Raw genomic sequence first — 24,563 nt, forward strand, 5'->3', positions numbered from 1 at the left:
AAACAGGTGAGTTGTGAAAGCAGAAGACTAACTGAACCTTGTGGTGAGATTACTTTGTCAACTCTTGCTAAAGATTGAGATTTTATACTCATAACATTTAAGCAGAAAAATGTTAATTTTAACATATTTCCATGATAACTGAGCAAACTCAATCCAATAGATAGCTACAGAACAGCTACTGAGTAGACTTGTGGTGAGATGTTTTTATTGATGATCCTCTTGAGTTTCTCTGACACTTTAATGACTGCAGCCAAACTGAGCTTTTTGTGAAATCAGTCAGATCCAGTAGAAACACAGAAGTTTCTACTGACAGACATACAGAAACACAAATGTTCTCTTATCTGTTCTCTGAATTTACCAGAGAGCCAAAATGACAGCGGTGAACCTCCTTAAGCTTCTGGGAGATTTAAAAAATGAAGATTTTGAGAATTTCAAGTGGTACCTGAAGTACGAAGAGGTGGACGACATCCCACCCATCCAAGAGAGCCGGCTGGAGATGGCAGAGATGCGTGATGTTGTAGATCTGATTGTTCAGAAATATGAATTTTCTGGAGCTGTGGAGGTGATGAAGATCATATTAAAGAAGGTCAACAGGAATGATCTAGTGAAGGAATTGTCAATCATCACCTCAGGAGCAGAAGGTTAGTCACAGGAAGACACAAACATGACATCACATCCAGACAGCAGATCTGTCACAACAGCACGTGTCTTCATATGTTTTTAATAATTTTATATAAGGATTTAAATTTTTCATTGTCATTTCTCAGCACTTATATACATTGATGCAAAATGTATTCTCTGCATCTGATTTGACCCATCCTGTACACTAGGAGTAGTGGCCCACTGCAGAGTAGCACCCAGGGTACAACTCTAGTGCACCCAGCAGAAACTCCATACAGAAAGGACCTGGGACATTCAGGATTCAGACAGTAGTCTTTGGACAGTTACACATACTTTTAATTCTTCTCAGTACATTTCATTTGAAATGAAATAACTGATGACATTAAAGTACTACATTAAAGGGAGATATAGCCCCTTTAACACATTGCAGGGGCTCAACAGTATTGGGACAGATACACATAAAGACAGACTAAATGAATGAGCTCTTGTCAGGTAGCAGTGACATAATTCTAACAGGTGGTCACAACAAGGGAACTGTTATTAGTTATTGTTATCAGGGTTGTAGATGAGAAAAACTTTGACTTTCACTATGAGTCAAAAGTGAGGTACAAAATCTAATTTATTAGTATTAGTATTATTAAGTAAGTTTTGTTATTTTCACAGGTAGTTTCATTTCTGAAGAATGTCAGTTTAGCTACTATTTACACATAATTATGTACTAAACAAAAGAGTGTAGATAGTAAAAAGGTGGAGCAGCTAAATGAAAGGGGAGATCATTACACAGAGATGTATTCTTGTATTGTAGTCCAACATTAACAAACACATGTTATCCTCTAGTCTAAACAAGTTGGTTTCCACCATTTCCACCATTTTACTGTTTGTTAAATTCAGACACATTCATGTTGTGAGGAAAAGTTATGACTCAGACACACAGAGCAAAACAGAATAAAAAAGTCAGGACTAACACATCTTCTGTCACTATTACTGATAAAATAAGAAAGGCATACTTTGATAATAAGGTTGATGTAGAGGAGAAATCAGATCACTTCATACTAAATCAGTTGTCCCTGCTCCTCGTGCCAGGACCAGTAGATGCATCTTCAGGCCCAGCAGCCCCTCTGTCCCTCAGTAATGATGAACCAATCCCACCCACTGAAGGAGCAGGTAAGCAGCATTGTGCTGAATGACATGTCACTTAACATAGCTTTGAGAATTTATTTTTATTATTGTGAAAAAATAATTTTGAATTATATTTTCAATTATATAAAATTGGTAGTATGCTTAGCTCAAAATTTTGCTGCTGATTATGTGTTAACATTAGTTTTGCTCCTCTAACATTAGTTATTGCTAATAACATCACAAATCTGAGTGTTTGAATTTCACTCGTCTTTTATATGACATTTAATGAATGCAGATAAACTTTTAGCAGATATTCATACTAAATCTGTTGTCCCTGCTCCTTGTGCCTGAACCAGCGGATGCATCTTCAGGCCCAGCAGCCCCTCTGTCCCCGCCAAATGAAGCAGCCCCACCAACTGAAGAAGGAGGTAAACAGCATTGTGCTGAATGACATGCCACTTAACATAACTGAAAGGGCTGTGATAATTTATTTTCATTATTATAGAAAAATAATAATAAAAAAAAATTAATGATGAGGAATTGGTAATATACTGCTTTCAAAATTGTGCTGCAGATTTTTATCATTTTATTCATTATATCATTTTATAGATTATGTTGAGAGAATGTTTCATGTGTGCACAGTGTTATATTTTCACAGCTCAATGTCAGTAAATATTGTACAGTACAGTTGGCACGGCCTGTGCCCGGTGGTGGGACCCAATATGATATCTTTTCATGAGGCCCAAAATCCCTGGCAGCACCCCTGCATATGTGCATGTTAACACTGATAGTTGTTTAGATCGATATTTTTCTTCTCTTTAGGTTTATGTAAGGTCACTGTGAGGAGGAGATGTCAAAATGTGACTGAAACAAGTGAGGAACCAGGAGGTGAAACCCACTTCAACGATATCTACACTGATGTCTACATCGCAGAGGGAAGGAGTAACAAGGTTAATACTCAACATGAAGTGTGGCAGCTTGAGACAGCTTCCAAGATGAAGACCCTCAATGACATTCCAATCAAGTGCCATGACATCTTTAAAGCCTTACCCAACCAAAGGAAATACATCAGAGTCGTTCTGATGAATGGTGTCGCTGGTGTTGGAAAAACCTTCACAGTGAAGAAGTTCGCTCTGGACTGGGCAGAGTCCTTGAAAAACCAAGATATCAGTCTGCTGATTCTGCTTCCGTTCAGGGAGCTGAACCTGATCAAAAAGAAGAAGTACAGTCTGATCATGCTGATCCATTTCTTCTATCCAACATTACAGATGCTTACAGCAGAGAAGCTCGCTGTCTGTAAAGTTTTGTTCATCTTTGATGGCCTGGATGAAAGCAGACTTTCACTTGATTTCATCAACAGGAAGGTTGTGACTGATGTCACACAGAAATCGTCAATCAACGTGCTATTGACAAATCTTATCGAGGGAAATCTGCTTCCCATGGCTCTCGTCTGGATAACTTCCCGACCAGCAGCAGCCAATCTGATCCCTCCTTCATGTGTTGATAGGGCAACAGAAGTACGAGGCTTCACTGACACCCAGAAGGAGGTGTACTTCGGGAAGAGATTCAGAGATGAAGAGCAATCCAACAGAATCATCTCACACATAAAGACATCCAGGAGCCTCCACATCATGTGTCACATCCCAGTCTTCTGCTGGATCACTGCTACAGTTCTGGAGGACATGTTGACTACAGACCAGAGAGGAGAGCTTCCCAAGACCCTTACTAAAATGTACTCGCACTTTCTGCTGATTCAGACAAAGAGGAAGAAGCACAAGTATGATGGGAGACATAAGACCAGTCCACAGGAGCTGACGAAGGCTGACAGGAAACTTCTTCTGAAGCTGGGGAGGCTGGCGTTTGAACAACTGATGAAAGGAAACATCATGTTCTACAAAGAAGACCTGAAGCAGTGTGGTCTTGATGTCACAGAGGCCTTTGTGTTATCAGGATTTTGTACACAGATCTTCAAAACAGAGGAACTCCAGAAGAAAACAGTCTACAGCTTTGTTCATCTGAGTGTTCAGGAGTTTCTGGCTGCAGTCTACATGTACCACTGTTACATCAGAAAGAACACAAAGGTACTGGAGGACTTCCTGGTAGAAAACTACAAACATAGTAAAAAATCTTTCGTTGGGAAGATTACTGCTTGTTTAGGAACAAGTGGTAGGCATTATCCATCTCTGGATGTCTTTCTGAGGAGAGCCATGGGGAAATCTCTCGGAAGTGAAAATGGCCACCTGGACCTGTTTGTTCGCTTTCTTCATGGCCTCTCTCTGGAGTCCAACCACAATGTCTTAGAAGGCCTGCTGGGTCGGCCAGAGAACAGTCCAGAAATCATCCAGAGAGTCATCAACAACCTGAAGGAGATGAACACTGAGTATTTCTCTCCTGACAGAAGCATCAACATCTTCCACTGCCTGATGGAGATGAACAATCACTCGGTACATCAGGAGATCCAAGAGTTCTTGGAGTCAGAGAACAGATCAAAGACGGAACTCTCTGTGATCCACTGCTCAGCTCTGGCCTACATGCTGCAGATGTCAGAGGAGGTTCTGGATGAGTTGGACTTGAAGAAGTACAATACATCTTATGAGGGACAACAGAGACTGATCCCAGCTATGAGGAACTGTAGAAAGGCTCGGTAAGTCCAGATGTGATTATAAATCAGTATAGATTAGTAGTTTAGTTCTTCAAATGTAAATAATATATTAAGTCAAATATTGAGGATGTTGGGTTTCTTTAAATTAAATTAAAGAGTACGATCTAGGCCTGCTCTATGTGAAAAATGGATTGAGGCAACTTTGGTTGTGATTTGTTGCTTTTTAAATAAAACTGAATTATAAAATTCTTATTATTGTTAAAATAGAGCTTTACTGATTTATAGCTGAAATAACATCAGTTATATTTAGATGTTCTTGATCTCTTTCAAATGTTGTGAGTGCAAATAATGTTGATTTTTTTAGTTGGTGTGTTTATAGCTGTTAAGTTAATGAACACCGATCTTCTATTTATTTCTAGTAATTATTGGATATTTTTTACCACTATGTTTGTTTCAATGGAGTTTGGTGCACTTTACATTACTCACTTCTTCTCAGTCCTTGGTGGCTTCATTATGGCCGTCACCTTTTACCTCTCACACTGTGCTTTTTGGTGAAGTGCTGCCCAGTAATTGCTCTTCCTCTGATTGAGGATCTCCCAGCTGTACAGCCGCTGATGAACCTGAAGCTACTGGCAGCAACAGGTGCTTCAAGTAACTCCTTGAGCACTACATTGACTGAAAGTGGCTTATTCATCAGTAACAGCAGATTATCTGACATGAATCCCAGTTTGTGTGAATGTGTGTGTGTCATAGTAACATGCTCACCTAAAAGAACAACTTCAACCAACTATTTTCTAACATGTATAATGTGATACATTTCTGATTTTCCTTTACACAGGCGTTTAAGGAAGTCAACAACTGAAAGTTATGCAGTCATCTGTCATGCACATCTAAATATTTAATTACATTCATACATTTGTTCTTTCTTTGTGTTTGTCATCAGTCAGTGAATTTAGCTGCTTATGGATGTGAACCTGACAGCAGCAGTTATTAAAGAGAGATGATCTTTCTCAACTGTAACTTTTCACTGACTTGAACTGAGTAAAGATATCCTGCAGTCACATAAAAAATAGTGGACAGTAAAACTGGTTTTATAATCAAGATGTCCTGATGTTAACTTTGTGGAGACATGAGTTTAGATCACACAGACAGACACATTATGGAAGCCTCAAAGTAACTCCCTTTTATCTCCTTCATCTGCAAGATTAAAGCAAAACAAAGATTAAAAGTCTGCAGGCATGAGAGAGAGTGATTAGCATTATTGTTTCATTTAAACACACTGAAATGGGGATGTTCTGGTAGCTTACTGGTTAAGACACATATAGCTACAATGTCAGTGATTCAGTTCCAGCAGTGGACCTTGGCAGCATGTTATTCTCTGTCTCTCTCTTCTTGTTTCCTGTGTATCTCTCGACTGTTGCTTTACAGTAAAGGAATGGATTTTTATTAACTTCAAACTGTTCTGTCATCAAATGCATGAAATAAACATAACGTGTCCTGTTTCATGATAACATATGTTTTAATATATGTGTCATTACAGACTTACTCACTGTGGACTCTCAGATACTGAGTGTGAAGTTGTGGCCTCAGCTCTGAAGGACAACCCTTCCCATCTGAGAGAGCTGGACCTGAGCTACAACACCCTGTCTGATTCAGACATTAAGCTTCTGTGTGCTGGACTGGAAAGTCTAAACTGTAGACTGGAGACTCTGAGGTCAGTTCATTGACTGTAGTTTTGGTAGATCTGTTTCTATATACAGTATTCAACTAAAATCCTTCACTGAAGTTTCAGATTGTTCATACATTTTTAGGATTTGCTTGAGCTGAAAAATTACATTTTTTCAGGAATTAAGCCCATTTGCCTCACTTAAGAAAATGTTACTAAGAGTTCCTGCCCTTTCCAAGGCCCCAAGTCTTTACCTTATCTGGATACAAGTCAGGAACCTGGTGACCATCAGATCCTATAATGTAGTCAATGAGAGCATCCCTCAGGACACACACAATTACAGGGTCAAGGCAGTGGTCATATATCCACACATCCCAAAACTCAGAACTTCTTATCTTGACATAGTCCACAGCAAGGAAGTAGCAGTAGACTTCCACAAGACAGCACAATTACAAGGCCAAAACAGTGATCTTACTTAACAATCATCAAATTATACAACCATTTGTTTCTTACTTACTTTCCACCCCCCCCCCCCCCCCCCCCACACACACACACACACACACACACAAACACGCAAAGAGATCAATGCAGAAGTATGTTAACATGAATATGTGTCTGGACGTTGTGTTGACATTTGGATGACAAACAAAACACAAAAGACAAAACACAATGACAAAGTCACTTCTCATTTTAGAAAAAAGCTCATTATGTGTTGAACTATACATTTAAAACCTGAACACATATGATTGGATTATAAATGGATTTTAATCTACATCATTTATTCTTTATTAAGATTGTGTGGCTGCAGTTTGTCAGCGATCGGCTGTGCTTCTCTAGCCTCAGCTCTGAAGGGTAACCCCTCCCATCTGAGAGAGCTGGATCTGAGCTACAACAACTTGCAGAGCTCAGATGTAAAGCTGCTGCGTGATCTTAAGGAGAGTCCAGCCTGTAAACTGGAGGTTCTGAGGTCCGTTCACTAACTGTCTGTTATTATTGTTGATCTTAATGTTTAACAACTCAACCTAATGTACATACATATCTTACATCCCTTAATTATTTTTTCTATATTTTCAGTATTTTACTGTACAGTTTATTTTTTATTCAGGTTGGAGGACTGCAGTTTGCCAGGGAGCAGCTGTCCTTCTCTGGTCTCAGCTCTGGAGTCAAACACTTCCAATCTGAGACTGCTGAGTCTGAGAGAAAACAAGCTGCAGGATTCAGATGTGGAGCTGCTGTGCACGTTTCTTAAGAGTTCAGACTGTAGATTGGAGGCTCTGGGGTAAGTTCACTGACTATCTATTACTATAGTTGATCTCAATGTTTAACACATGAACTTAATTTATGTTCATACGTGGCCTGATCTTAAAGGATGGGACCAGAATATACCAAAATATTTTATACACACACACACACACACACACACACACACACACACACACACACACACACACACACACACACAGAGAGAGAGAGAGATCAATGCAGGTGTTTAAAGCATTTTATCACTCAGTGTTGACATAAATATGTGTCTGAATGTTGTGGTGATATTTGGATGAAGTCTGTAGACGGCTGACATTATGATTATCCACAATAACACAATGACAAAGTCACTTTGCTCATTTTAGAGAAAAGCTCATAGTAATGTTGAACTATACATTTAAAACCTGAACACATCTGATTGGATTATAAATGGATTTTAATCTACATCATTTATTATTCATTCAGATTGGGGGGCTGCGGTATGTCAGAGATCAGCTGTACTTCTCTGGTCTCAGCCCTGAAGTCTAACCCCTCCCATCTGAGAGTGCTGAATCTGAGTGAAAACAAGCTGCAGGAGTCAGACGTGGAGCTGCTGCGTGATTTTCTGAAGAGTCCAGACTGTCGACTGAAGACTCTGCTGTGAGTTCACTGACTGTCTGTTACTATTGTTGATCTTCATATTTAACAACTGAACCTAATTCATACATAACTTACCTCCATTAAGTTAATTAACTTAGTTTTTAAAGTAAATTAATGTTTATAATGTTTGGTAAAGGGTCACATCTGTATACAGAAAATCCTCTTAACTAATATGTGTTTGAAACTGATCAAGTTTACTTGCTGAAGAATCATATTGATCCTTCAGAATATACACACACACACACACACACACACACATACACACACACGCACACACACATGCACAGACACATACAGGCCTTAAGCCAAAAGTTATTTGCTGGCACTTCACCACATCCTGCCCTTTCCAAGACCCCAAGTCTTTACCTGGACACAAGTCAGGAACCTGGTGACCATCAGACCCCTTAATGTAGCCAATGAGAGCATCCCTCAGAAAACACACAATTACAGGGCCAAGGCAGTGGTCATACATCCACACATCCCAAAACTCAGAACTTTTATCTTATCCTGACATAGACCAATGCAAGGAAGTAGACTTCTTATTAATAAGCAAGAGCACATTCCACAAGATAGCACAATTGCAAGGCTAAGACAGTGATCCAACTTCACGATCATCTATTAAAATGATAAACCAACCATTTGTTGCTTATTTACTTTAATAACACACACACACACACACACACACACACACACACACACACACACACACACACACACACACACACACACACACACACACACACACACACACACACACACACACACACACTCTAACCCTAATTATTTCATATATATCTTTTTTTAAATGAGGTACCAGCCAGGAGTATACATGACAAAGTTACTGTTATAGTCACACAAGGGATGTAAGCCTAAATGTAAACACAATAGTCCATACAACATTAAAATAAGTTATTGGACAAACCACTTTGTTTTTCAATTGCTCAGAAATGTATACAAAAACTAAGATACTTTCAACTTCCTGTAATAGTAGTAGTAGTAGCTGTAGTAGTAATAATAGCAGTAATACAATTACTAATACTACTACTACTACTACCACTAGTGGACCAGTCCAGCTTTGATTGAGATTGATGAGGACATAGTAATGTTGAACTACAAAACATCTTTGTCTGTCAAAACCTGAATACATCTGATTGGACTATAAATAGATTTTAATCTACATTATTTGTTCTTTATTCAGATTGAATGGCTGCAATCTGACAGAGATTAGCTGTGCCTCTCTGGTCTCAGCTCTGAAGGACAACCCCTCCCATCTGGTAGCGCTGTTTCTGAATAACAACAAGCTGCAAGATACAGGAGTGGAGCTGCTTTGTGATTTTCTGAAGGATCCACAATGTAAACTGGAGGTTCTGAGGTCAGACACCATTTTTACTTCTGTGTTGACATTAATATGATGATTAATATTATGTGATTGTTGTGGTGACACTAAACTGTAGACATAAAGCTGATATTATGCTGATCAACACTGAATAACTTAATGGGAAAGTCTACTTTCTTCTTCAGTGGTTTAATCCAATGTAAAATACTACGCTGGATAATTAACTCTGAACATCTAAAACAGTTTTTTGTCTTTTATATTTGACAGTTTTTAACTTGGATCCTGTTGGCTTTAGGTTTGGAGTTTCCATCTACTAAACTTTAGGGCTGAACAAACAAAAAAAAGGAAGATTAATTGTGTTATTTAAATGATCAGTAATCAATTCATGAAATCCATAGATGGATATTTGCTTTTACTTGTGCTTTTGTTTTACTCAGTTAACAAGTGTACATGTGCACTGTGTTGTATGAATGCAGTGTTTCAGTTAGAGCAGCATTGTAGTGGCGATTTGTCCTTTACTTGAGTAAAATAAAAAATAAATAAAAATAAATGAATAACTAAATTAATTAATTATTGAACTCAAACTCAAATGGCCACTGATGCACATCAAGAATTAATTTTACACAGGGAAAAAATACATTGTCCTGGCAAGCATGAAGTTTCTTTTGGTTTATTTTACCATTTTGCAAGCAAACAGACAAGGACCATTGGTGTCTGCTGCCTCTCTTGCTCTGGTAAAAAAACATATCCCCTTCCTGGTGCCTGCTGGTCCTCTACCTGTCTACGTACAGAAATAGATTAATCTCTGTGCCCCAAGCTGCCCAGTACATTCAAAACAAAAGCATGAACCAGTACTCAAATTAACCAAAATGACACTTATTATTATATTATAATCAAATTAACCAAGCTATATTCTTCAAAACAAATAGCAACACAAAAATACACAAATAAGCACTTAATTATTAATTTAACAAAAATAACAAAGTAGATGCTAGCTGCTATATTTACTACCTTGAGTCATGACTGTCCCATAAACTGTGATCTGAATAGTTAAAGTCTGTAGACTAGACAATTTAAAGGACTGTGGTGACTCAGGATGGTCAGCTAACTCTGGCTGTCTTATATTAAACCTTCTTCAGCTCTGAACAAATTATGCAACTTTGACACAACATGAAACATTGAATGATTTCAAGCATGAACTTTTAAAGTGACATATTCTATTCCTTATTCAGGCTGGAGGACTGCAGTTTGTCAAAGATCAGCTGTGATCATCTGGCTGCAGCTCTGAAGGCCAACCCCTCCCATCTGAAAGGTCTGTTTCTGGATAAAAACAACCTGAAGGATTCAGACATGAAGCAGCTTCCTGATTTTAAGAAGAGGTCAGTAGAGAGTTGGAGTCAGTCTGTGCTTGTTTCAGCAGCTTTGCATTAAACACATTCAGTATCAAAGCAAATATCCAGTATTTCCTGGTGTACCTGCAACCTTCTCAGTGCTGTGAAGCTGTGAGAGGAGAATGATGACTTAAGAATTGGACAGAAAGACAGACAGAGAGAGAGAACAGTCAGCCAATCAGATCATCCAAAAGCTGGAAGTGGAGAGGAGAGGACAGGAGAGCAGGAGAGGTGAACAGAATAGGGGAGGATAGGAGAGTAGGAAAGGTGAGGAGAAGAAATTAGAGGAGGAGGAGTAATTGCAGGAACACAGAGGAGGTGAGGAGGAGGAGTAACTGCAGGAGTGGGTTGTTTAATGTTACATCCAAACAGGAGAACATCCAGCGTCTCTTTGATGTTCACTCGCTATCTGAGGCTTTTTAATGTTGGAGTGTGTGTGAGAGAAGGCACAGTATTTGGTTTTAGTTTACTTATAACCAGCAGCAGCCGTTAGCTTTTTAACAGCTGTGGTTGACTAAATACATACAAACTCATCAGGACTGCAGAGGTGAGAACACAGCGGTGGGTCTTTTGGAAGTTTTTCATATGTTTCTAACGACATAGTTTAGTAGGAGGGGGAAATTATTGCATATTAAAGCATACAAGTCTTAATATGATACATATTGTTGAAATGTTCATATTCTTTGTATTGAGCGTATTGTCCTTGGTTTGCAGAAATAAACAATTCTGGTGACCATGTTGCATGTAATGACTTAACAGCATGAAACATTTTCAAATCCCACAGAAACTTTGTAGTTTTAAATTTTGATAAGATTTGATAAGATTCACATGTATTAGCAGTAAATCCATCAGTAAACTGATGAGTGAATCTCTCTGTTTCTGCAGTAATGATGTGTTCATGACTCCCAGCAGTTTATTTCCTCTGTGTACTTGAGTGAAATCTGCAGAGAAAACAGACTTGATAGTAAAAGTCTGTGCAGGATTGTGAGCTTGGAGCTCAGTAAACACGTTAACATAAGATCTGAAAGGAAGCTGGCTACACTGCACTGATGTTCCACTTCTGGTCTGAACATGACTGAAGTCCCTGCTGCTCTTTATACTGGATGTGCTGCATCACTGAATGACAGCTGATGAAGTGAGTCTCACTAAACACTGATTCATGACCTCGGTTGTTTCTTCTTCTCTCATCAGATGGTGATGATCTCTGTCAGAGTGTTAGTGACCATCCAGGAGTGTGTGTTGAGAGAGGATCAGCTGTATCCTGATGATCCATCTGGACCGGAGTCTGGATCTGGATTTTGTTGTCTTCACTTAAGTCTCTTAACTGACTACAAACTGAACAGTTATCTCTGGATTTTGTTGAACTCAGCCCTTTACAGATTTCTCAAACATGAGCTGTTTGATGTAGATAAAGTAAAAAAAAACTAGTGTTTTAAGTCAGACTCTGAGCCTGGGCCCATATTTAAGAGAGAGTTAACGAGGACTAAAACTAATGAATGAAGCAGAATAAAATTGACTCTAACTTTCAGAGTGAGACAGTGTTTTACCACAGTCAGAGCAGCAAAGTATAAATAATGATGACGTGTTGTGTATATATGGATAACGGGTAATTTGAACATCACACCATGAACCCAAAGACCCATAAAACACTCATACAACACCCACTTTGCATCAATATAGCAGCAGCACAACACTAGGATAATGCTTTGAGCCGATGTTAGTGTTCTTTTTTATTTTCCTGTTGGGTTATTTATTCTACTCAGTTTAAACTTACACTTTTTTTGTTGATAGCTAATAACTTGTGTATCTTTTGAATGTCACATGTACATTTTGTACAAGAAACAAGACATGTGTGACAGTTTTCAACTAGTTGTGTTTAACACTGGGTCAAAATAACAGATTGCCGAAGTTAACCCGATGTTGCGTTGGTGCTCTGTTAACCCAAACTGTGTCGTTATCTGTGTTGTCGTGGTTGCAGAGCTTTGTGGGGATTGGAGGGAACCTGAATTTCACTCCAGCTGGGAGGCAGAAGGTGGTGAAAGGAATCAGTGGATAGCTGATCAGAGTTCAAACAGGAGCCACTTTCTGTATCTTACAGACTCTGCTGTTTTTAGTCTATCAAACCAAATCTCATGATTGACATTCAATTTGACAAATAACATTTAAAGATGAAAGCAGCAGGTTATGATGATCCTGTTTGCTTTTACTTTCTTGTGTAATCACTGATTTTTAATATGACGCTGCTGTGATACATCTGTGTACTACAAGGTAAAAGTACTATTACAAGTGTAACATCCTACTGCAGATTTGTACTCTCACAGCTTTTTTATTCTGATCATGTACAATAAAATGCTTCATTACTGACTTGTGTTTTTATATAGAATAAAACTTTTCTTTCTTCCATTGTGGAGCTTTTGTGGAAAACTCACCATCAGTATTTGTCCACTCACATGGTAACTCTTTATTTGTATAACCTATATGAGTTTTATAATGTCCTGTGTTTCTTTTACAGTTTGTCTTGTGCCTTTTTATATTTTAGGTAAATCATTTTGAATTGGCTTGTTGTTAAAATGCACTGTACAACTAAAGCTGCCTTGTGTTTAACTCATGAAGGCGGAATGTTTTTATGCTTTATTGAACAATTTACAACAAAATTTATTAAAAACCTGTACATGTCTCTAAGAAAAAACAATCTACATAAACAAACAGTCAAAACTGGATTGGCAATGGATTGGAATCGTAAAATAATTATATGACATAGAAAAGCTAACTTTCTCCCTGAATCTGTGTGAACAAATTTTCCAGTTACTGAAGGAAATGGACAACTAATTTTGATACAGTGACTCATCTACACGACAATGTGTAATTAATAGATATGTATGTAGATATGGGTGTAGGTAAAAAGGTGCGGATGTTTACATGTGTACATGTATGTGTATGTATGTACCTATGCAAATATATATGTATATACATTTATACATAAGAGTTAAAGTTTGTAACTCCTATGTTTGTTGTAGGAATACAACAGCCCCCTCTAGTGAGCATCGGAAACATCAAACGGACTGTGGATTTATGTTTGGATTTGTAATAATGCATTCTCAATGCTCGCTGTATGATCACACAAGAGGAAGTATCTCTTAAATATAAACACACAAACTGATCTAACAGGACAAGTTATAAAAGAAACAGAAATGGACTGGAGTGAATAACTCCCGAATTTGACTTCTTCTCTATAATTGTAGAAATGATACCAACGTGACTCATTGACCAATTTTAAAATAATAATTTAAATAATTTAAATAATAATAATAACTCCTTCAAAAGGACCTTCACACTATCTGTGCTCCGGGCCCTTATAATAATTCCTTCAGGAACAAGAGGGCCTTCACACCACTCGGTACTTGGACCCTACTAAAACAACAAAGGAAAGCTGCAATCAATGTCATAGCAGTCCACAATACAAAGGTCAAGGGTGACCTGAATGAATTGAGGTCAGGCTTGGTGGCCACAGAGGCTTTTATAGACATAATAGACCAGCAGTGTATTTTAATGCAGTTGAATCCTGTGTATTACCAAAGCTTAGTAGACTGAACATGAACTGTGCTGCAGTGTTGAACAATCATTTAATTCCAATAAACCACCACTGAATGAAGAAATGTAATTTTATATGCTTTAAACCTCAGATGCATTCATGTAACGTAAATGCTAGTGTTTACACTTTCATCATCCTAAAGTACAGAAATAACAACAATTTAAAGCTACAAACTTTACAGTCAGCACTAACACCAGTACAGTGACAAATAACTCAAGACAACAGCAACAAGAACTCTCACTACTGCTGAAAAAGGCATTCACAGCGGAAAATGCCACTTGTGACATGTAGTTTTTTCCATTGAATACAAATATACTCAGCCATCACCCTTGGAGAAGTCATTGTTTTGTACTTTTTCCTCTGCTCTGGTCCCAATCTCTAAAGGCAAACTTAGCAATCTCTTACTTACTTACTATTCTAGTGTGTGCTTCAGTGAAGACTGAGAGCTATTTTCTGCTGCAGACATGTTGGATGCTCCCTCCACCCCTCCTCACCCATCTTAAATTAGAGCTTTAGCAGCTGTGACTGTGAGAAGTATTAGCTTAAATCCCCTTTATTACTTGTGTGAGAATACACATCACACACTACTTTTAAACACACGAGAGTCCTTGCATGTGCGTGTGTGTGTGTGAGAGAGAGGGAGATTTACATGTATTATTACTTGGCTTGGCAACCAGGGTTTAATGACATTCACTAATAGCACTAGATCTGTATCATGTATAACCACACACACACACACACACACACACACACACACACACACACACACAGATCAATCCCAACCAGGGCCATCATTCTGTCATCTATGCTGCTGTAGAGCTGTTCCACAGGGAGCCTTCAGGCTGACATATAGCCATCCACACATCATATTACAGTATGCCTGTAATGTGTTGCTGAGCTGGAAATTATTAAGCCGAGAGGAAGGGCAAAAAGTAATTTTCTGATGTAATACGGCTGGCTATCCATGCAGGAAAGCTCTAGTTCCGGACTGCATCTTCAATGAAAACTGGAGGCAAAAAAATGTCAAATGGCATGTTTGTGCACCTTTTTTCATACCAACAACCCATTATTTGTGAGAAAAAGATAATATATTCTCTGAGGCAGAGCATCGACTGTAGGTCATACTGCAACATATAGAAAATCAGAAGGAAATGTGGAATGTTCTTATCCTAGATTAAGAGATGACAAATATCATTTCAAACATTGCTGGAAAAGTTAGCTCTAGAAAAGCTACAAGAGGAAGGCACAAAATGAACTAAAGGTTGGCCATCAGACTGCATAGAGAAGTCCTGTGTTGTCTAACTTCGTTTCTCTCTCGCCTATAAAATGTTGTCTCCATCCATCTCTCTCCCCCTCACTCTGCCTTACTAGGCTATTAACAGGCTGGATTTTGCCCGAATACCGAGGACATGCGCGCTGCATAGGAGGAGGAGGAGGAGGTGTAAGAGACTGCTTCTGATGTTTTGTGTTGACTCCATGATCACTCAATTATGGTGCAGAACTCTCAATTTCTAATCGCCTGTTCTTATGGAGGAAAGTAAACAGCTATTTTTCTGCATTTTATGAAAGTAATTTTATACTTTTGCTGTTTTGAAGCTTTTGAGTTTCTTGCCCATCCATAGTGTTATTATTAGATTTTTCTAATAATCGATCGCCCCCGCCGCCACCCTGAAGTTCATTGTTATCATCTTGGCCGCCGGGATGGTGGCCTTCATCGGAGCGGTAATCTGCATCATCGCGGCCGTCCACACCGGAGCCTCCAAGGCGGCCGTGGCACAGCAGCCAGCAGCCGACAACCACTCGCTGTATCCGGACGCCGCGGCGCAAACCCCGGCTGCTGGGGGCTCGGTGGCTCGGGCCGGATCTTTGGGCGCTCTCCATGGTTCTGAAACACCCGCATCACAAGCGCCAACCTTTAACATCGGGCTTGGTGGGCTGGATGGGGTCACTGGACTCACTGGGCATGACCCAACGGTCAGTCGACTAATCTGCACACCGATCCCAGCTGGTGAGTGCAACCCGAAAAACTTTCAGCAACAAGCGGACGACCCGTCGCTGTACGCGGGCGAAGATTGGGGTTTTCTCCGCACCACCGCGGAGGACCTCCGCCAGACAGTTCTGCAGCAGAAGGACCAAATATTAACAGACCAGCGGACCATCAGAGAGCTAACGGGGAAACTATCCGAGTGTGAAAAGGGGCTGGACGGCCAGAGCAGTATCGCGGACAGACGAGGAAGCGCTGCGGGACTAAGGGGGGGCAAAGGCACGGCCGATGAGACGCACCTGGAGAGGATCATGGTGCGGGATAGCCCGGGGTCGACCTCTGACAGTGTCCACTTGCTCACCGTCAGGGCTGTGGATGAACTGGAGCAGGCTATCACTCAGCTCAAAGACCGCATAGAGAAACTGGAGGTAGGCAAAGTGTGAAGAACAGCATCCCCTCCACATAAATCAGCCACTGCATTAAACTACAAGAATACACGACACGCGTAATTAATCCCAAGGAGCACCCCTTAGTCCCACATGAATTCATTTTAAAGACAAAGAAGGATCTCCCAATTAGATTAAATCAGGATTGTGTTCCTTGGTCTGATAACTGCTTTGAATTAAAGGTTATAGCCTACTTCCAACTACGCAGCTTTAAAAATGCTTTATATCTATGGCTAAATTAGTCCCTTGTTCCCTGTAGTCCCTTCTGATATCTGGGCATGTAGAGTGGTTTAAGTAAAGGTCATCATTTTGAATGAGAACAGGTGAGTTGTCTAAAAGCCTTTGTAGATACTGGCAGTCAGATAGATAGATTTTTTTGTAAACACCAAGTGAAGCTCATCACTAATGTATTATTATTAAAAAAACCTTCACAACACAGCAGTGGAAGCCTCCACTTCCTTACAATACAATCAAGGACATGGATAGTGTGATTTAATTTAAATTATAATGGATTTTAATTGCTGATAACATCCACACTTAGTGATTTTGTGTAATTATAGGTGATCATGTGTTAGTATTTTAAACAATACTTAAATAATTGTTTTGGGAACATATAGTAGGTGTCTAATATATCATACCATTAAAGTGATTGAAATATAAATGAGAAAAAAGCAGAGATGGAGAGAAAGGCAAAGGAGGAAGAAGAGAGCTGAGGATAAGGATAAAGGGGGAGGAGAAAAAGCAGCAGCAACAGCAGGAGGAGATGGAGGTGGAGCAGAAAATACAGCAGAGTAACATGAAACGTGCTCTTATCTGACCGCAATCCAATGATGTATAACCTCATTTTTGGATAAAGGAAACCCATAAATAATTTATGACTTGCCTATATTTGTTGAAAGCACAGGCTCGTAGTCCTCACTCAAGAGTAGTTTATGTAGGACATGACTGTACGGGTCATTTTCTTCATGTCATTTTCCATATTTCCACCATCAGAAGAAAAATGGGCTGAATATGATTTTTTGTCTTTTCAAGAATAAAAAAATGGACTTTTCACCACACATTTTCTTACAACAGAATAAGATCTGTTGCATTTCCAAGGTACCGCTAGTATAATCATGTGTAGCTTCTGTGACCACTATCACCGATATAATATGATTGTTGTCACCCTCTCTCTCTCATCAATATCCAAGTTAGGTTTCTATGTACAGTAGGTACATGGCCTACTTCAGTAGCACTGTGATGCTTACATGAGATCATGTGTTCTGGTGAATTTACAGAGAGCATTGGGGAATACTAGTCAGGTCAAATAACTGCGTTTCTTTAGCTCCTAAGCTTACCTCTGGGATGTGGTCAGCTCAGACTGTTTTGCTTATCATCCACCAGCACCAGTCCCTAGATGTTCAGATATTTTTCTAAAACTAGAACCCTTACATTCACCACCTCGCTTCACTTGTAAGGACAGAATTTTTAAATTCACAGGCAACATCCCTCATTAGTATCCAAATCACATACTACTGTAGCTTCACTCTATTTCCTGTTACCTTCCTTTTGCCTGTTGCTTGATATTTCAGAAGAAGCAGTAACATCAGATCCGACACGATAAACAAGTGGTGTGAATGTGCAGTGAATGGTTCTCCATTTCTAGCAGTGTTACTACAGTTTTTGATCACAGCTTGAGCAGTTACAATGGTAGTAAGCTCTGTGTAATATCCAGCTGATCCAGCTCCAATGCAGTGATCCACCACAATGTGTTTTATCTGATTAATAGCAGTGTTTGCAATAAACCAGTTAAAATGAGGAGCAATCTCTTCAAGCCTATGCTGACTTACAATCACAAAGAACTTTATTAAGTACACTTGCACAATCCAACACAACAGCTGTGCCATAAATTCTACTTTTACGAAGCGTATGGTGTTACTGGAGTACTGCTGTGCACCACGGCCATCCACTATGACCTCAACTATAAACATAAAGTAGAATTATCACCTTTTCTGACAATGTCAACAAAAACTGAAAATGTTTGAGAGTAGAATTTATTGCCGAGCTGGTGTATTGAATTGCATTAGATTGTGCAGGTGTTCCTAATAAAGTGCTCCGTGAGTGCATTTAAAAAAAAAAAAAGTATTTAAAGATGTGCTTTTTCTTTTGCAATTGCTTTAGTTGTATTTTCATCATATGGGCTGTGAAAATGTGACAGCTGTGCATCTCTAATTATAACATTAATTAAAGCTGCAAGCAGCGATGATCGAGCCCTCGCTCCCCCGCCCTGAAGCAGCAACATTTGACACAATGCATCTTCAAGGTCTTGAGATGACACAGAGTGGATATGAAGTCAGTCGGTTTAAATCTGTAGGAGGAATTCATTAAAGTATGTGGCATGTAAATCGCCAACATCGCAAATTTGATTAAAAATGGCTGACTTCCTGTTAGAGTTAGGATATGGGTCCAAGAGACTTTTTTGTGCGTCTTTACATAATATATATGCGTACCGAATTTCGTTTGTCTATGTCAATCTGAGTCAAGGGGCTCAATTTTTAAAATTTTATAGGGGGTGCTATTGTATCCAGTAGGTGGCGCTATGGAGCGGACACCTATACAAATAGCAATTGTCCTGAAATAAAGTAAGATATGTATTAAGCACCTGAACAGGCAAACACAAATTAGGTAAAGTTCTAATCAGAGCATCATGAAAGCATGAAAACGTTTTATAGCTACAAAAAATGCAAATAGCATTTAAAATGTAACATTATATTTAATGATATGAGAACAGTAATAATGTCTGTACTTACACAACTTTTCTCACTAGAAACACTTGACATCTGCACATGTAAATACCTGCCTCAGAGCCTAACCCCAGCCTGAATAACAGAAATGAAATATTTGAGGATAGATCAACTATTAGTATGAGGTGTGACATCCTGCCTGAGCTTTCTATTTGTGTTTTACTCTGTTTTATTTGGAAAGGTGTGTGTTGTGTGTGTTGTCTGTATTTCCTGTGATTTACTGCCTTAGTTGATTTTCTCATGTGCTTTACCTGTGTCTTGTTTGTAATCACCCTTTGTGTATTTTTTTGTTCAATTGCTGTTGGATCCTCTGTTTTGGTGCAGTTTGCTCTGCTCAGTTGCCCTGCATTCTTTTTTTTTGGTGTTCAGCCCGAGTAAAGTGCTTTTTTCAGTCTTTATCAGCCATCAGTCTCTGCATTTGAGTCCATCTGCTCTGCTATTCATGACAGGAGGAGTGTTTGTGATTTCAGCTGCTTCATTAGAATAAGTACTGTATGTTTTCATCAGATGCCATTTTAAGTTCAGTTTCAATGGACACATTATTTGTGCTTCAAGAAAATAACACATCCAACACTGTATACTTAACAAGTGGAATATAATGACAAAAGATCAGGAATGTTTGGGAATTTTCTTGTCTATTTTAGCAAAAAATGTACTTTTTCCAGAGAACTTTGTTTGTAGGAATAGAGTGACGTGGATTAGTAAAAGATACATGTTAAAATGGATAGATTGAGGATTATATTGGAATTTCCATAAATTGCGGTTAGGGTTAGGGCTAACCTTTTTGGGACCAAAATCAATACCTGCCAATATTATTGTATACTGTTTAAATATACATTAGTGAGCCATTATGCAGCAGAGTCTAGCAGTTTGTTGTCTTTGTAAGGCCCACGTCCTGATGAACCCACTCTGTTCGGATTGGCCAGCTGTTAGAAGCTGCGGCTCGGGAACAAACCATGGAACAAACCATAGTAGTGGGATTTAACTTTAAACTTTTTCTCATCCATTACTTAAAATGTCAACTTCTCAGATGCATTCATCCATGTTGGAGACAAAATTTGATCCAAAATATGAGAGGGAACAACACAAACAAGCCTTGGAAAAACCTTAGCAACAGATGCTATGGAAAGGATAGCCATTCATGGGCATGTGTGATGAGCCAAAGTCAGCTCTTTGGTAAAAGTACAAAAATGTATCAAACTAACTGCTCAGATCATCATAACAGTAGAAAGGTTAAGGGCTCACCAAAGTTGTTATTGATCTTAATAATCTGTTGCAAATTTCACAGAGCTGTCCTTAGTTGTCTCAAAACCACCAACTCTCAACTTCATGGTGGCACTAGAGGAGAAGTCTGGAGATCACCAAAGAATTAATTTTGTACAACATGTCATAACTATCACATATTTGTTAAGGCATTTCACTTACTCAAAATGGCAACATGCTGGTGGTGATAGAGGAAAAGTAATTGAGACTGACTAATTGAATACCCACCAAGTATATGGAAAAAGCGTCACATTAACCAAGGAATATTGAAACCTTATTAAATCAACTCCTAGATGTATCCCCAGGTGTCATGTAATGGTTCAGAGGAATCAATTATTTACTGGGTTGAAGAATTTTGCTTCTCTTATAGGCAGGAAACCACTATATAATCATGAGAACCACTGCTATATATAGCTAGTATGATGGTGTTTCCATACCACAGTGTAGTGCATAGCAAGTGGAGAGAGTACTTTACAGTATTTACCATACACACTCTGAACCAGTTTTGTCTTCCTTCTCTGCAGTCAGACATTGGCCCATTTCCTCACAACCAGACGGACAGCAGTACCTCGGGAGCGCCAGAGGAAGGCGGGATGTCTGGCAACCCAGAAAAGTTGGCTGATCCTGGGTACAGAGCTGGTGCCGAGAGGCCCTGGAGGATGGAAGACTTGGAGGGAGAGCTGGAGAGGAAGGTGGAGATGCTTGAGAAAGAGAGAAAAGCCCTGAGGCTAGAAACAGAGAAACACAGACATGAAATCAACCAGGGCATCAATAAACTACACCACCGAATCTCAGTGTTGGAGGAAGGTAGGTATTAATAGAGAAGAAAAATTAAGCTGTCATTAGAGAATGTTTGTGTATGGGTGGATACATTTAATGTGTATGTTAAAAAGAGCTTTATAAAATGAAGAGAGACATTATAAGTGAATGTGATTGACTTACATGACAACTCAAGTCACTCATGAAAAAAATACCTCAGATGTTTTATTTTTATGTTACTGTTCAATCAAATCAAGACATGGAGATTATTTATGATGAATAAATTATGTTTAATTTATGTAAAGAAAAAATGGTCAGACTATAAAATGCATGCCAATACAAAAATACTGATGTATTAATGTGAAGAAAGTAGATAGATAAGAAAAGCAGGGAATCTATTTGCTCTTCATGCCAGATCACATTGATTTACCCTTGCATTCTCTATCACCTCCTGCCTTTTGTTTCCTTATTTATGGTCTCTCCATTTTCTCCAGGTGTCTCAGGGCATTCTTTTCCAGAGGGCTACAGACTGTCTTTCCCAACTCGGACAAACTACATGTATGCTGTTTTGAAACACCCCATCCCAAAGCTGCGGGCCTTCACCATGTGCCTGTGGCTACGGCCTGCAGAAGGAGGTATTGGTACGCCCCTGTCGTATGCAGTTCCTGACCAACCAAATGAACTGGTGCTGCTGCAAGGCCTGCATACCCCCACTGAGCTGCTCATCAATGACAAGGTATGTGTCAACCAAGAGGCTACTGTGTATCTGCACCAAACTGTCCACTGCTTGTTTGCAACTGATTTCCCCCAGGGCATTTATATCATGGCCTAGGGGTCATATTTCATATTATTTTAATTAAATTCCTAAAATGTTGCATTACTATACTCAACTATTAGAGAGAGTCCACACAAGCACATGTTGTACAATATTGTTCATCATAACTTTATTTTAAACTCTAGTCAAGATGAATAATAAAAATGGCCAGAAAAAAATCTGGCCATTGTATATATTTACATTTGCAATTAATAACTACATATTAATATTTAATTGTGCAATACATTGAGCATATTACCAAAGAATTGCTCAGTATGTCAGTTATTGCTAGTAAGATGTACATACATATGTTAAATGCAATACTTTGGCTTTAAAAAAAATTAAAATTAAAATTAAAATTAGGAACTTGTTAGAATGACTTTATGCATTCCCAAAAATCTTTCACCATTTCAAAGTTTTCTTTTGGTAAAAAAGAGAATGGATCTAAAGTCTGCTGCACTAACCTCAGAGGCGACTGGTATGCATATCTTTTAACAAGACTCATTGACTTTTTGAAAGTTTTACTCTACATAAAAAAACATGATTATAATTTACAATGTCTATTATGGAGGAAAAGCTGCACTTTATTAGCATACAAATATGTTGTACAAATCAAATGAAATTGCGACAAGTTAAATAGCCTCATGCATGTGTTTAAATGGCAAATTAAGGAACCACTTTGTCAGCCTCGCAGAGTTGTGTAGTGCAGTGCAGTGACTTAAGATATAATTCAATGAAGGCATTATGGTAATAGATGCCTGAAGGGAAAAGTTGAGTGTCCTTGGAGGCAACAGAATGTCTTTGGGACTGAAGAAGTGCTGTTTTAATGGATGACAAAAAATACTGCTGTGTACAGCTGCACCACTATCATGCAAAGGTACAGTATATCATATGCAGTTACCAGATGACATGTCTACCTTCAAATGTCTGTCATTCAGAAACAGCAAATTACTATCATCTACTTTATCTGAGCTGCTCCTTCCCTTCCTTACTGTAGGTGGCGCAATTGCCTCTGAACCTCTCCAGAGGAAGCTGGCAGCACATCTGTGTCACCTGGAGTCAGAAAGGAGGAGCCTGGCAAGCCTACCAGGGGGGAAAGCTGAGGGGTGAGGGCCATGCACTGGCAGCTGGACATCTCATCAGATCTGGAGGAGTCCTCGTACTGGGGCAGGAACAGGTGAATGCATGAAAGAGTGAGCTAGAGACTGAATGAATGACTGGCATTTGAACAGATTAGAGGCAGGCATAAGGTGGGTAGGATACTCCAAAAGAAATTAAATTTGGTGTGTTACTGCTGACTATAGCATTGCAAGCAAATAATTGTTTACCCTGCTGCAGCTGTGCGTCTATTCACTCTCTGGTTTCTTCATGAGTTGTAAAGGACAGACTGAGATAAAACAGTAAATCTGTAAATTCAATTTAGTTTGGAGAAAACAGCTACCTAAAGTGTTGAGGTAGTGGGTCATTGAGGTGTATGTGTACATAGTTTAGTTGCACAGGCAAGGGTAATAGCCTTTGAGACATTGGTCCATAGCCAAAAGACCCTCTCCTATGTGACCTCTTTGTTTTGTAGTCCTGTGTTTATACTAGTCATCCTTCACCACATCTCTTTCATCTTCCCAAAAGCAAGCCCACAGTCTTGCCCAAGGCAGCAAAACAGCCCAAGCTGACCGTGCTTTTGTTTTTGAGTCATTATCCCTTATCATCTTTCTTTTATCCATCTAACAACACTCTTCTTTTTCTCCAGGATTCCCTGGGTGGTGGTTTTGACTCATCCCAAGCCTTGGTTGGAGAGTTGTCCCAGGTGGGTCTCTGGGACCGAGTGCTGCCTTCTAGCCAAGTGGCCAGCTTGGCACGTTGTGGCAAAGTAAGCCAGGGCAATGTGGCCCCCTGGACTGAGAGCGGAGTTGAGGTTTACAATGGAGCCACCAAGGACCCAGGGGAGCCTTGTAGTAAACACAGCCGAAGCTCTCAGTGACTGAAGGAGTAAAATCAATGAAGGAAAAAGAAGTGAAGGGTGGGGGTTTGAGTGGGGAGGCGGGGGGCATAAAAGAGAAGTTCCATCTACCTGGTATTACTGGAAAGCTTTGTGTGGCATGGACTAACAAGTGTGTAAGACAACAGGAAAATGAAGGATATATGACAAGAGTAGAGGCTTTGCAGTTACTTAAATAAACTTCTAGCAACCACAGCCAGTGCCATTATGGAGGCCCACTGGAAAATTGTGCAATACAAGATGCGATTCCTCATTAATATAGCTGTAGTATGGGTTTACTGTAGTTCACATT

General features: G+C 39.3%; 2 protein-coding genes across 2 annotated transcripts; both read left to right on the forward strand.

The window, feature by feature from the left end:
• Positions 1 to 370: 370 nt before the first annotated feature.
• LOC128379216 (NACHT, LRR and PYD domains-containing protein 12-like) lies at positions 371 to 10,674 on the forward strand. Its single transcript, XM_053338860.1, has 10 exons — positions 371 to 641; positions 1,705 to 1,785; positions 2,097 to 2,168; positions 2,563 to 4,384; positions 5,883 to 6,056; positions 6,802 to 6,975; positions 7,114 to 7,287; positions 7,734 to 7,907; positions 9,106 to 9,279; positions 10,476 to 10,674. The coding sequence occupies exons 1-10, from the start codon at positions 371 to 373 to the stop codon at positions 10,672 to 10,674; spliced, it is 3,315 nt and encodes a 1,104-aa protein (XP_053194835.1).
• Positions 10,675 to 15,906: 5,232 nt separating this feature from the next.
• Positions 15,907 to 24,253, forward strand: cbx6b (chromobox homolog 6b). Its single transcript, XM_053338622.1, has 5 exons — positions 15,907 to 16,638; positions 21,227 to 21,509; positions 21,956 to 22,197; positions 23,273 to 23,452; positions 24,023 to 24,253. The coding sequence occupies exons 1-5, from the start codon at positions 15,928 to 15,930 to the stop codon at positions 24,251 to 24,253; spliced, it is 1,647 nt and encodes a 548-aa protein (XP_053194597.1). The 5' UTR covers positions 15,907 to 15,927.
• The last annotated feature ends 310 nt before the right edge of the window (positions 24,254 to 24,563 follow it).

The sequence above is a fragment of the Scomber japonicus genome, chromosome 18, assembly GCF_027409825.1.
Source record: "Scomber japonicus isolate fScoJap1 chromosome 18, fScoJap1.pri, whole genome shotgun sequence".
NCBI lineage: Eukaryota > Metazoa > Chordata > Actinopteri > Scombriformes > Scombridae > Scomber > Scomber japonicus.

Coding starts and splice junctions, on each gene's coding strand:
- cbx6b (XM_053338622.1), top strand. CDS start 15,928: ATGGTGGCCTTCATCGGAGCGGTAATCTGCATCATCGCGGCCGTCCAC. Junction 21,510..21,955: donor AATCTCAGTGTTGGAGGAAG/GTAGGTATTAAT, acceptor CATTTTCTCCAG/GTGTCTCAGGGCATTCTTTT. Junction 23,453..24,022: donor TCGTACTGGGGCAGGAACAG/GTGAATGCATGA, acceptor CTTTTTCTCCAG/GATTCCCTGGGTGGTGGTTT.
- LOC128379216 (XM_053338860.1), top strand. CDS start 371: ATGACAGCGGTGAACCTCCTTAAGCTTCTGGGAGATTTAAAAAATGAA. Junction 7,288..7,733: donor TGTAGATTGGAGGCTCTGGG/GTAAGTTCACTG, acceptor TTATTCATTCAG/ATTGGGGGGCTGCGGTATGT. Junction 7,908..9,105: donor TGTCGACTGAAGACTCTGCT/GTGAGTTCACTG, acceptor TTCTTTATTCAG/ATTGAATGGCTGCAATCTGA.